Raw genomic sequence first — 12,500 nt, 5'->3', positions numbered from 1 at the left:
AAATTAACTAAACTAACTAACTTTAACTAAAAGGTCTATCTCTGTAGGGATCCATCCCATAATGTTGTCACACACTTAGTATAATAATGTGAGTCTGTCAGCAGCAACAACAGACCTTTTAGTGACTCTAACTGCTGCTGAACATTAGTCCTGTAGGGTTACATTACAGCCTGGTTCTGGTTTAATACTGGACCAGGTTCACAGATTGTTGTTCACATCAGACACTCAGACACTCAGACATGGAGACAGAGGTTGAAAAATACAGAAGTTATCCTTTAACGACATAGTTTCAGTAGAGGCGTGTACCTCAGTGTTTGTTTGTGATCCTCAGGAGGCGCCAGGGGGGCGGCTCCCTCGCCGGCGCTGGTCCAGGAGGATGGGTGGAGACAGCGTTCTGATGGTGAAGTCCATGTTGGACCTGAGGCTGCTGGACTCGTACTGCCCTGACAGACAGGAGGAGCAGCAGGCGGAGCAAGAAGGGGTCAGAACACACAAACTACACACCAAGCCTCTTTAAAGGGGTGATAGAATGATTATATAGGGTATTTCACACTGTTCCTTAAGGTCTCCTAATGGGGTATGTAACATTGGTTGGGCTGAATATTGCCCGAATGCTATTTTATTAGGCCCTTAACTACCCTGTGTTTTGGCCCTATTTGGAACAAGAGCTTTTCTTCCAAATATGGTATGCTCATGAATATTTAGATGAGCTGCACGCTGATTGGTTTGAGCAAACCACATAGAATATAATATGTTTTATTTCCTCTTCATGATGCATTTTTTGACTGATGCGACTTATACTCGGGAGAGACTTGAAGTCCGGAAAATACGGTAGTTAGTTTTTCGTATAAAAGAGTCTCAGAAGTTAATTTTATTAATTAAATAGCGGACCTCTGGAGATCTGCGTGACCTAGCTAGATTCAGAAGACTAAGCTGACCTCAGGTCAGTGGTGTAGCCTATGCAAATGTTGGGGTGGGACAAACATAGAGACTAGAGCCAGAGGAGTTGGGATGTTGACGTCAACTTTTAGCTTTCTTCAGATTCGCCAGTTTTCAGCAGCAGTTTCAAATAGTGAGATTTGCAGAGGAAAGAGGTGTCAGTGGGATTTAGAGCTTCTATGTCTGTCCTAGTTACCCTCTAAACTGTCATTATTCAACTATGACAAGGTCAAATTGGTTTTGCATTCTATCGCCCCTTGATTTTTGGGACGAACGCACAGTTAACCTGACCTTTTTGTCCGACCCACACAGGTGAAGACACGCCCCCTGGATGTCAGCCCGAAGCGGAGGGACCCAGGTGTGGAGGCGGGGCTTCACAGGACCAATCAGGAGCTGGGGAGCACCATCAGTCTGCAGGTCACCACCGCATGGGTGAGAACACAAACACACACACAGACACAAACAGACACATATATACACACACACACACACAGACACAAACAGACACATATATACACACACACACACACACACACAAACAGACACATATATACACACACACACACACAGACACAAACAGACACATATATACACACACACACACACACACACAAACAGACACATATATACACAAACACACACACAGACACAAACAGACACATATATATACACACACACACCTTAACACACCGTGTCTTAAAGGTATAGTCTCACTTTGCCTTTGTATGTTGTTAGATTGGCTGAGTTGATGGTGTGTGATTCTGTGTGTGCAGAAAGAGGACGACGAGGCAAGGACCAATCAGAGGCCAGAATTTATCCATCTGTCCAACCGGAGCCCAGACAGGGAGCCTCTGGTGCTGTATCCCGACCAATGGGAGGACAGATTGAGCCTGGCAGGGAGGTAATTTCATCCTGACTTCATCGTTTACACCCTCCGGACTCGCGGCATTCAGTTGTACTTACTGCGACGTGTTTGCTGTCATCACATTAAAGGTCCCATGACATGCTGCTTTTTGGATGCTTTTATATAGGCCTTAGTAGTCCCCTAATACTGTATCTGAAGTCTCTTTTATATAGACCTTAGTGGTCCCCTAATACTGTATCTGAAGTCTCTTTTATATAGACCTTAGTGGTCCCCTAATACTGTATCTGAAGTCTCTTTATATAGACCTTAGTGGTCCCCTAATACTGTATCTGAAGTCTCTTCTATATAGACCTTAGTGGTCCCCTAATACTGTATCTGAAGTCTCTTTTATATAGACCTTAGTGGTCCCCTAATACTGTATCTGAAGTCTCTTTATATAGACCTTAGTGGTTCCCTAATACTGTATCTGAAGTCTCTTCTATATAGACCTTAGTGGTCCCCTAATACTGTATCTGAAGTCTCTTTATATAGACCTTAGTGGTCCCTAATACTGTATCTGAAGTCTCTTTATATAGACCTTAGTGGTCCCCTAATACTGTATCTGAAGTCTCTTTTATATAGACCTTAGTGGTCCCCTAATACTGTATCTGAAGTCTCTTCTATATAACTTAGTGGTCCCCTAACTGTATCTGAAGTCTCTTTATATAGACTTAGTGGTCCCTAATACTGTATCTGAAGTCTCTTTTATAGACCTTAGTGGTCCCCTAATACTGTATCTGAAGTCTCTTTTATATAGACCTTAGTGGTCCCCTAATACTGTATCTGAAGTCTCTTTTATATAGACCTTAGTGGTCCCCTAATACTGTATCTGAAGTCTCTTTATATAGACCTTAGTGGTCCCTAATACTGTATCTGAAGTCTCTTTTATATAGACCTTAGTGGTCCTCTAATACTGTATCTGAAGTCTCTTTCCTGAAATTCAGCCTTGGTGCAGAACTACAGCCACTAGAGCCAGTCCCACAATGAGCTTTCCTTAGGATGTGCCATTTCTGTGTCTGTAGCTATTGAGGAGGAGAGGGGGGGGGGGGCAAGGTGGAGGGTGGGGGTGTGGCCTTGACCAACTGCCACTTTGCTCGTTAGAAAGCCATGATGTCTCTCTCTCTCGGGTGGGCCAAATTCTCTGGGCGGGCAAAGCAGAGAAAGGGGAGGTAACCTTGCTCCTTATGACCTCATAAGGAGAAGATTCCTGATTGGTCCATCTGAGCTTTCATTTTCTCAAAGGCAGAGCAGGATACCCAGGGCTCGGTTTACACCTATCACCATTTCTAGCCACTGGGGGACCATAGGCAGGCTGGGGGGGGAACTCATATTAATGTTAAAAAACCTCATAAAGTGACATTTTCATGCCATGGGACCTTTAAGTCTGCGAGGGTGAGAGAATGCACAGGTTCGAACGATCGCTGCAGAACAGTCATTTTTTGGCCATTTTTCTTCGCCTATATATTTGGCGTTGCACTGCACAGCGTTTAAAGGGGGGGGCCGCAATGATAAAATGCATTTTGATGACTTTCAGGGGGAAGCCGTAAATAAGTTTGTATTGTTTAATATTCCTCTCGTATTCCTCTTGCTGGACCCTTCGGTCCTCTGGCCAGAACCTGCTTTTAGTCCCAAAGACTCGTTATAAGACTCGAGGGGACCTGTCTTCTGAGTCTGTTGCTCCCAGACTGTGGGACGCCCTGCCCCTGTCCATGCGTCTGGCAGACTCTGTTGTCTCTTTTAAAAAGGATCTGAAAACATGTTTATTTAGGAAAGCTTTTGGTTGATGGGTTTTCACTAGTGTCACTTTAATTTACATATGTATATACATTTTATATTGTTTGTGTTACCTATTCTTTGTACAGCACTTTGTGATTTTATCTGTGAAAAGCGCTTTATAAATAAATTTTACTTACTTACTAATAGTCTGCAATTAAATCCGTCACACAATGATTTGTGGGTAATTCGATCACTGAAGTGACAGTCTGCACCGCAACAGGGCCCTCTGGAAGTCTGCAGAAAGTCCACTTGAGGCTGGATGGACTGGGAATCTGGACAGCCCTCTGCACTCGCAGACTTCCAGGGAATGCGTCCGCGAGTCTGGACATTTATGTTGGATGTTGACTCTGTTGTAAACATTATAAGCCCCTCCCCTTCCTGTCAGTGAGTTCCAGGTGATTGGATGTTGACTCTGTTGTAAACATTATAAGCCCCTCCCCTTCCTGTCAGTGAGTTCCAGGTGAAGGAGGCGCGTCCCGCGGCTGAAGGAGGACCACAGGACAAACCGAGTCCAGACAGCGGCTGCTCTCTGGGATTCAGCTCCAGCCTGTCCAGTCCAGTCAGACCTGCAGGAGACGGTGAGACAGGCAGACAGGCAGACAGACAGACAGACAGACGTAGAGAGACAGACAGATAGAGAGACAAACAGAGAGACAGACAGACAGACAAACAGAGAGAGACAGACAAACTTAGAGAGACAGACAAACTTAGAGAGACAGACAGACAAACAGAGAGACAGACAGACAGGAACCTATAATGCGTCTCTCTCTCCCTGTCTGTCAGACTCGGAGCCCCTGGAGCCTCTCAGCGGGGATGGAAACTCCTCTGAGTTGGAGATGGAGGAGGATGAAGACGAAGGAGTAGGACGAGGAAGAGGAGGAGGAGGAGGAGGAGAGGTCAGAGTCTCGCAGATCGTCCCTCAGACTCCAGACCAGGAAGCTTTCCTGAAGGAACACTTTGTCAAACTGGCCGACCTCTCAGACTCAGGTACACCCAACAACATCCAACATTAAAGGGACACGCCACCGTGTGTTGAAATAGTTCTTATCACGGTCTCCCCTGGCTGTAGATAGGTGGGCCAACGCATTGTTTGTCTCAGTGCAAGTAATTAGGTTGTTTTTTGGCTTTTGTCGGCTCACTTTTACTCACAACATGCTAACCGGCAACATAGGATTCCATTCACTAGGCTAAGCTAACTAGCGGCGGCGCTGCCGGTGTTGCACCGGACTAAAACAATGCATGCACAAAAAATGAGTTGGCCCACCTATCTACAGCTAGGGGAGACACCACTATCTACAGCTAGAGGAGACCCCACCTATCTACAGCTAGGGGAGACCTCACCTAGGGGAGACCCAACCTATCTACAGCTAGAGGAGACCCCCCCTATCTACAGCTAGGGGAGACCTCACCTATCTACAGCTAGAGGAGACCCCACCTATCTACAGCTAGAGGAGACCCCACCTATCTACAGCTAGGGGAGACCTCACCTATCTACAGCTAGGGGAGACCTCACCTATCTACAGCTAGGGGAGACCCAACCTATCTACAGCTAGAGGAGACCCCCCCTATCTACAGCTAGGGGAGACCCCACCTATCTACAGCTAGGGGAGACCTCACCTATCTACAGCTAGGGGAGACCCAACCTATCTACAGCTAGAGGAGACCCCCCCTATCTACAGCTAGGGGAGACCCCACCTATCTACAGCTAGAGGAGACCCCCCCTATCTACAGCTAGGGGAGACCCCACCTATCTACAGCTAGGGGAGACCCAACCTATCTACAGCTAGAGGAGACCCCCCCTATCTACAGCTAGAGGAGACCCCACCTATCTACAGCTAGGGGAGACCCCACCTATCTACAGCTAGAGGAGACCCCACCTATCTACAGCTAGGGGAGACCCCACCTATCTACAGCTAGAGGAGACCCTACCTATCTACAGCTAGGGGAGACCCCACCTATCTACAGCTAGGGAGACCCCACCTATCTACAGCTAGAGGAGACCCCCCTATCTACAGCTAGAGGAGACCCCCTATCTACAGCTAGAGGAGACCCCACCTATCTACAGCTAGAGGAGACCCCACCTATCTACAGCTAGGGGAGACCCCACCTATCTACAGCTAGGGGAGACCCAACCTATCTACAGCTAGGGGAGACCTCACCTATCTCCAGCTAGGGGAGACCCCACCTATCTACAGCTAGGGGAGACCCCACCTATCTACAGCTAGAGGAGACCCCCTATTTACAGCCAGAGGAGACCCCACCTATCTACAGCTAGAGGAGACCCCACCTATCTACAGCTAGGGGAGACCCCACACTATTACAGCTAGGGGAGACCCAACCTATCTACAGCTAGGGGAGACCTCACCTATCTCCAGCTAGGGAGACCCCACCTATCTACCGCTAGAGGGAGACCTCACCTATCTACAGCTAGGGGAGACCCCACCCATCTACAGCTAGAGGAGACCCCACCTATCTACAGCTAGAGGAGACCACACCTATCTACAGCTAGAGGAGACCCCACCTATCTACAGCTAGGGTAGACCCCCCTATCTACAGCTAGAGGAGACCCCACCTATCTACAGCTAGAGGAGACCCACCTATCTACAGCTAGAGGAGACCCCCCATCTACAGCTAGGGGAGACCCCACCTATCTACAGCTAGAGGAGACCCCCTATCTACAGCTAGGGGAGACCCACCCATCTACAGCTAGGGGAGACCCAACCTATCTACAGCTAGGAGACCCCCTATCTACAGCTAGAGGAGACCCCACCTATCTACAGCTAGGGAGACCCCACCTATCTACAGCTAGAGGAGACCCCACCTATCTACAGCTAGGGGAGACCCCACCCATCTACAGCTAGAGGAGACCCTACCTATCTACAGCTAGGGGAGACCCCACCTATCTACAGCTAGGGGAGACCCCACCTATCTACAGCTAGAGGAGACCCCCCCTATCTACAGCTAGAGGAGACCCCACCTATCTACAGCTAGAGGAGACCCCACCTATCTACAGCTAGGGGAGACCCCACCTATCTACAGCTAGGGGAGACCCAACCTATCTACAGCTAGGGGAGACCTCACCTATCTCCAGCTAGGGGAGACCCCACCTATCTACAGCTAGGGGAGACCCCACCTATCTACAGCTAGAGGAGACCCCCTATCTACAGCTAGAGGAGACCCCACCTATCTACAGCTAGAGGAGACCCCACCTATCTACAGCTAGGGGAGACCCCACCTATCTACAGCTAGGGGAGACCCAACCTATCTACAGCTAGGGGAGACCTCACCTATCTCCAGCTAGGGAGACCCCACCTATCTACAGCTAGAGGAGACCTCACCTATCTACAGCTAGAGGAGACCCCACCTATCTACAGCTAGGGTAGACCCCCCCTATCTACAGCTAGAGGAGACCCCACCTATCTACAGCTAGAGGAGACCCCACCTATCTACAGCTAGAGGAGACCTCACCTATCTACAGCTAGGGGAGACCCCACCTATCTACAGCTAGGGGAGACCCCACCTATCTACAGCTAGGGTAGACCCCACCTATCTACAGCTAGAGGAGACCCCACCTATCTACAGCTAGGGGAGACCCCACCTATCTACAGCTAGAGGAGATCCCACCTATCTACAGCTAGAGGAGACCGTGATAAGCCCTATTTCAACAAACAGTGGCGTATCCCTTTAACACCAAACAAATAAAGATGGTCTGATACCATGTTTTATCTTCCCGATACCGATTCCGATACCTGAACTTGTGTATCGGTTGATACCGAGTACCCATCCTGATACCAGCATGTTAAAAAATACATATATTATATTGTTTTAACAGCTGTATATTACCAGACCTGCCAACCTGCGTAGTAGATACACATTTTGACATAAAAATATGGTGATACTACGTGAAAATCAGGTGACTGCTTTGACTTCAGTCGTTGGCGTGCAATAGCCATCTCAGTCTAACACTTGATGGTAGTAGGCTAAAATAGCGTAGCAGCCACGTTAACATGCTGGGAAAAAAAACTAAAGAAGAAGAGTTCAGCCAATCACAGCGTTGTGTTTGTGAAATTGTGAAATTAATTAATTTACATAGCCTACCTGGACAGCGGTAATGGCAGTTTTTCCGCGTGCATGTCGCCGTGTTCATGAACCAGAACTTCGACAATAAATCAGTAAGTTGCTACTCAAAAAAGTATTTCAAGGTTGGCAGGATTTTAGACTTGGACTTGTCTTGAAGGACTCAAGACTTGGACAATTATTTTGCCATTTTAAGCCTTTATTCGATAGGACAGCTTAGACTTGAAAGGGTAGAGAGAGCAGGAATAACATGCAGCAAACTAGTCTCAAACTTGTCTCGAAGGACTCTAGAATTGGACTTGCTCAGAGGACTCTAGACTTGTCTCGGAGGACTCTAGACCTGTCTCGAAGGACTCTAGACTTGGACTTGTCTCGGAGGACTCTAGACTTGTCTCTAAGGACTCTAGACTTGGACTTGTCTCGGAGGACTCTAGACTTGTCTCGAAGGACTCTAGACTTGTCTCTAAGGACTCTAGACTTGGACTTGTCTCGGAGGACTCTAGACTTGTCTCGAAGGACTCTAGACTTGGACTTGTCTCGAAGGACTCTAGACTTCGACTTGTCTTGGAGGACTCTAGACTTGTCTCGGAGGACTCTAGACTAGTCTCGAAGGACTCTAGACCTGTCTCGGAGGACTCTAGACTTCGACTTGTCTCGGAGGACTCTAGACTTGTCTCGAAGGACTCTAGACTTGGACTTGTCTCGGAGGACTCTAGACTTGTCTCGAAGGACTCTAGACTTGGACTTGTCTCGGAGGACTCTAGACTTGTCTCGAAGGACTCTAGACTTGGACTTGTCTCGAAGGACTCTAGACTTGGACTTGTCTCGGAGGACTCTAGACTTGGACTTGTCTTGAAGGACTCTAGACTTGGACTTGTTTGGAGGACTCTAGACTTGGACTTGTCTTGAAGGATTCTAGACTTGGACTTGTCTTGGACTTTCCCCAGAGTACCTGTACTCTAGACTTGGACTTGTTTTTCGTGTCCAGTTAGACTTTGATAAACTTTGACACATTGCTTTCAAGCAAACCGTCAGTGCTGACCTTTTTAGGGAACAGAGAGTCCGGAGTCTTCTGTTGAAAACTCCGGACTGAGGTGGATTCAGTGATCCCGGGAGGATTAAAACATCTAACCTGTGTGTTGACAGGGAGTCCCAGCAAAGCGTCTCACAGCTCCAGTGAGAGTCTCAGCATCTCGTCCCGGTTCCTCTCCCAGAATGCACCTGGAAGGTAAAAGATCAAATCACACATATCTGATTGTTTATCAAGAACCTTGTTGTACCGGTTTGTTGTGTTTCTGAAGAAAAACCTCTCCCTGTCTCTCCTCCCCAGCCGGACCGTGATTCCTCTCCCGTCTCGGACCTCCGGGGGAGGAGGAGAGGGGGTGAAAGCCCGTCCTCTGGTCTCCGAGGTCCGCCCTCTGATGGAGCAGAACCAGGACAGCAGGGTGTCGTGGAAGCCAGACCACACAATAAAACAGAGCCTGGACCAAACACACAAACAGAACCAGGACCAAACACACAAACAGAGCCCTGACCAAACACACAAACAGAGCCAGGACCAAACACTAAAACAGACACTGGACCAAACACACAAACAGAGCCAGGACCAAACACTAAAACAGACCCTGGACCAAGCACACAAACAGAACCTAACACACAAACAGAACCAGGACCAGACACACAAACAGAACCAGGACCAAACACACAAACAGAGCCCGGACCAAACCGAGCAGGGTTGGGATCGGCTGCGGGGCCGGATAGAGGGGGAGGGTGCGTCCCAGCAGGCCCACCGGCCCTCCCCCCTAAAGAAAAAGGTCCAAACCTCGCTGGAGTCCAGGAGGAACCTGGGCCCGGTGGCCCGAGCCGCTGCCTCCCATCTGAACTCCTCCTCTGGGCTTCGGAAGGCTCAGTCGGTCCAGAACCTGCTGACGGACACAGGTATGACCAAAATGGGTCCAGAACTTACTTAAGATGTAGGGCTGCTCCCTCTTAGTGGATCAGTGGACTAATCGGTGGTTTTGGTCTTAGTCAACTTAGATCTCTTTAGTCCATTAGTCATGTCTGATGCTGTTTTCATGCTGAATGACTTATTTCCAAGAAACGTACGAGCTCATCTCTGGTAAACACATGAATTAAAGTGGTTCTTTTAGCAGGACTCTTAGTGGAGAAACTCAGATTTACAGATCTGTCGATTAAATCAACTAATCGATTAGTCGATACAGTTGAATGAGTGTTAGTCGACTAAGAAGTGTAAAGCGCGCATATTCTGCTCATTTTCAGGTTCATAACTGTATTTTAAGGTTGTACCAGAATAGGTTTACATGGTTTAATTTTCAAAAATCACCATATTGTTGTTGTACTGCACAGCTCTCTCTCACTGCTGCAGATCCTCTTTTCACCTGGTTTCTGTTTTAGCTACAGAGTGAGACCTCTTTTCTTCTTCTTCTTCTGTACTACCTTTGATTGCACTCGCACATGCTCAGTAGCTCAGATGTAGAGCATGTCAGCTAGCTAACTCTAGAGACAGTAAAAGAAAGCCTGTTTCTCCAACTTTGGTCAGTTACAAGGCAGGATTAGCTGGGAGACTTCTAAATGAGGGCGCACATGTAAGTAGTTCTTTTGTAGATTATGGTGAACTAGTGTGTGTTGTAGCAGTGCTTTGCTATTGAGAATGACGTAGCATGCTAGCGTTAGTGTTAGCCGGCTAACGCTACGAGCTAACGGTTGCGGTTAGCCAGCTCATTTCGGACTGTGACGTCACAGTCCGAGCCGATTTTGAACAGCTCACCAGGAGACTGAAGGCAGGACACATTCAGAAACCAGATCTCACTCAGAACACCATGGATGGAGGTTTTTCAAAGTCTGTATGTGTGTGGAAGCACCAGAGACACAAAATAACTCCCCAAATCACCAGAAAAAGTGTTTTTTTCATAATATGGGCACTTTAAGAAGTTCTTTAATCGAGCACAGCCCTATTAAGATGCTTTTAGGAATCGACCAGATTGCGTTCATAGTATTGAGCATCGGAACGGTGCCATTCAAAACCAGATTTCAATATCGTACTGTTGTAATTTCTTCTGGTTAAAATGGATTTTATTGGTTTTTATTTCATTAAAGATACCGAGTTAAAGAGTTTTAGCTCCAGAAGCAGAACTCACTAGTCTGCTCCCTAACACGTCTGACATCACAAATCACACGACCAATCACATGACCAATCACACGACCAATCACGGCCATGACTGACCTTCGTCCTCATTTCCAAATGTAATGGAAACGAGGACGAAGATATCTAAATGTCTGTCGGACGCCGCGCTGATCCGCACTCTAACGTAGCAGAAGATATGTTGATGTGTAGCCCAATAAAACCCTCTCTCTCTTTCTGTCTGTCTCTCTCTCTCTCTGTCTCTGTCTCTCTCTCTGTCTCTCTCTGTCTCTGTCTCTCTCTCTGTCTCTCTCTCTTTCTGTCTGTCTCTCTCTCTCTCTCTCTCTGTCTCTCTCTCTGTCTCTCTCTCTCTCTCTCTCGTTCTCAGTCTCTCTGTCTCTGTCCTCTCTCCGGCATCTGGTTCTGTTTTTCTCCTCCAAAAACCGGCGGACGGCCACAACGCACCTCCGGAGCGGACCCTTGCGAGACCCCGCCTCCTCTCGGGTCAAAGGCGCCCCACCTCCTTCTCTTCCTCTGGTTGCCGTGGTGCCCTCCAACGCCGCTCTGGCCACGCCCCCACACGCTGCCGTCAGCCCCGTCGTGATCGCTGCAGCCTCTTCGGCGGCTCTGGGTAACCACGGTAACCCGGCGCCCCCCCGCGGCCTCCAGGCGGTCCCGGGCAGCAGCAGGCCGCTGCCCGACAAGCCCTCCCTCGCCTCGCTGGCCTCGCCGTCGGCGCCGCGGCCTCCGCCGGTGTCCATCTCGCCGCTGATGGCGCCCCCTCTGGACGCCGAGCAGCAGGCTCCGCCCCCTCTGGACACCGAGCAGCAGGCTCCGCCCCCTCGGGACGCAGAGCATCAGGCTCCGCCCCCTCGGGACGCAGAGCAGCAGGCCCCGCCCCCTCTGGACGCAGAGCAGCAGCAGACTCCGCCCCCTCTGGACACCGAGCAGCAGGCTCCGCCCCCTCTGGACACCGAGCAGCAGGCTCCGCCCCCTCTGGACACCGAGCAGCAGGCTCCGCCCCCTCTGGACACCGAGCAGCTGACTCCGAGCGGCAGCTACGACGCAGGTTTGGACTCTCATCCTCCTCCTCCTCCTCCTCTTCTTCTCCATCCCTTCATCCTGTCGTCTCTGCGTGGGGGCTCTGGGCTCTGGCTCCTCCCCCCCCGATCCTCCTCTCGCTCTGTACTCACGGGTGAGACTCCTCCCCTCTTTGTTTGTCATCCATCACTTCTTTTGTCTCAGCATTTCCCTCCTTTCTGTTCAATCACATTTTATTGATTAGGGGCAATATTCTGTATTGATTTTTATTTTTTTTACGTTCAAAAATATTCATGTAAGACAGTGGTTCACGTTTATGTTGTGTTTAAACGCCCTACCGCTAGATCAGTGGACTCAAACTTTCTTCAATAATGTCCCCCTTTTGAATTGTACCCCTGACCAGCGCTGATCATTTTCAGTCTGTATAAAGAGGACCAGTAGAGCGCTGTCAGAGATAGATTTACTAAACTACAGCCTTGGAAGTGGAAAACAATATTTAAATGCTGATGAGAAAAAGAGACAAAAACTGTAAAAAAAGACAAAAACTTGGAAAAAGACAGTAGAAAGAAAGAAGGAAGGAAGGCAAGAATAGGTCAAAATAGTATCAAAAACTTCAAAAAA

General features: G+C 48.6%; 1 protein-coding gene across 1 annotated transcript in view; it reads left to right on the top strand.

Moving 5' to 3' along the window:
* Positions 1-12,500, top strand: part of mapkbp1 (mitogen-activated protein kinase binding protein 1) — an 89,937-nt gene that overhangs the window by 76,428 nt on the left and 1,009 nt on the right. Inside the window, 8 exon segments of the mRNA XM_039785460.1 lie at positions 332-481; positions 1,252-1,371; positions 1,713-1,840; positions 4,070-4,197; positions 4,403-4,606; positions 8,843-8,924; positions 9,027-9,649; positions 11,269-12,033. Of these exon segments, the coding sequence (XP_039641394.1) occupies positions 332-481; positions 1,252-1,371; positions 1,713-1,840; positions 4,070-4,197; positions 4,403-4,606; positions 8,843-8,924; positions 9,027-9,649; positions 11,269-12,033 (2,200 nt within the window).

Source organism: Perca fluviatilis, chromosome 20, assembly GCF_010015445.1.
Source record: "Perca fluviatilis chromosome 20, GENO_Pfluv_1.0, whole genome shotgun sequence".
Lineage (NCBI taxonomy): Eukaryota > Metazoa > Chordata > Actinopteri > Perciformes > Percidae > Perca > Perca fluviatilis.
This window is presented reverse-complemented; position numbering and strand designations above follow the sequence as displayed.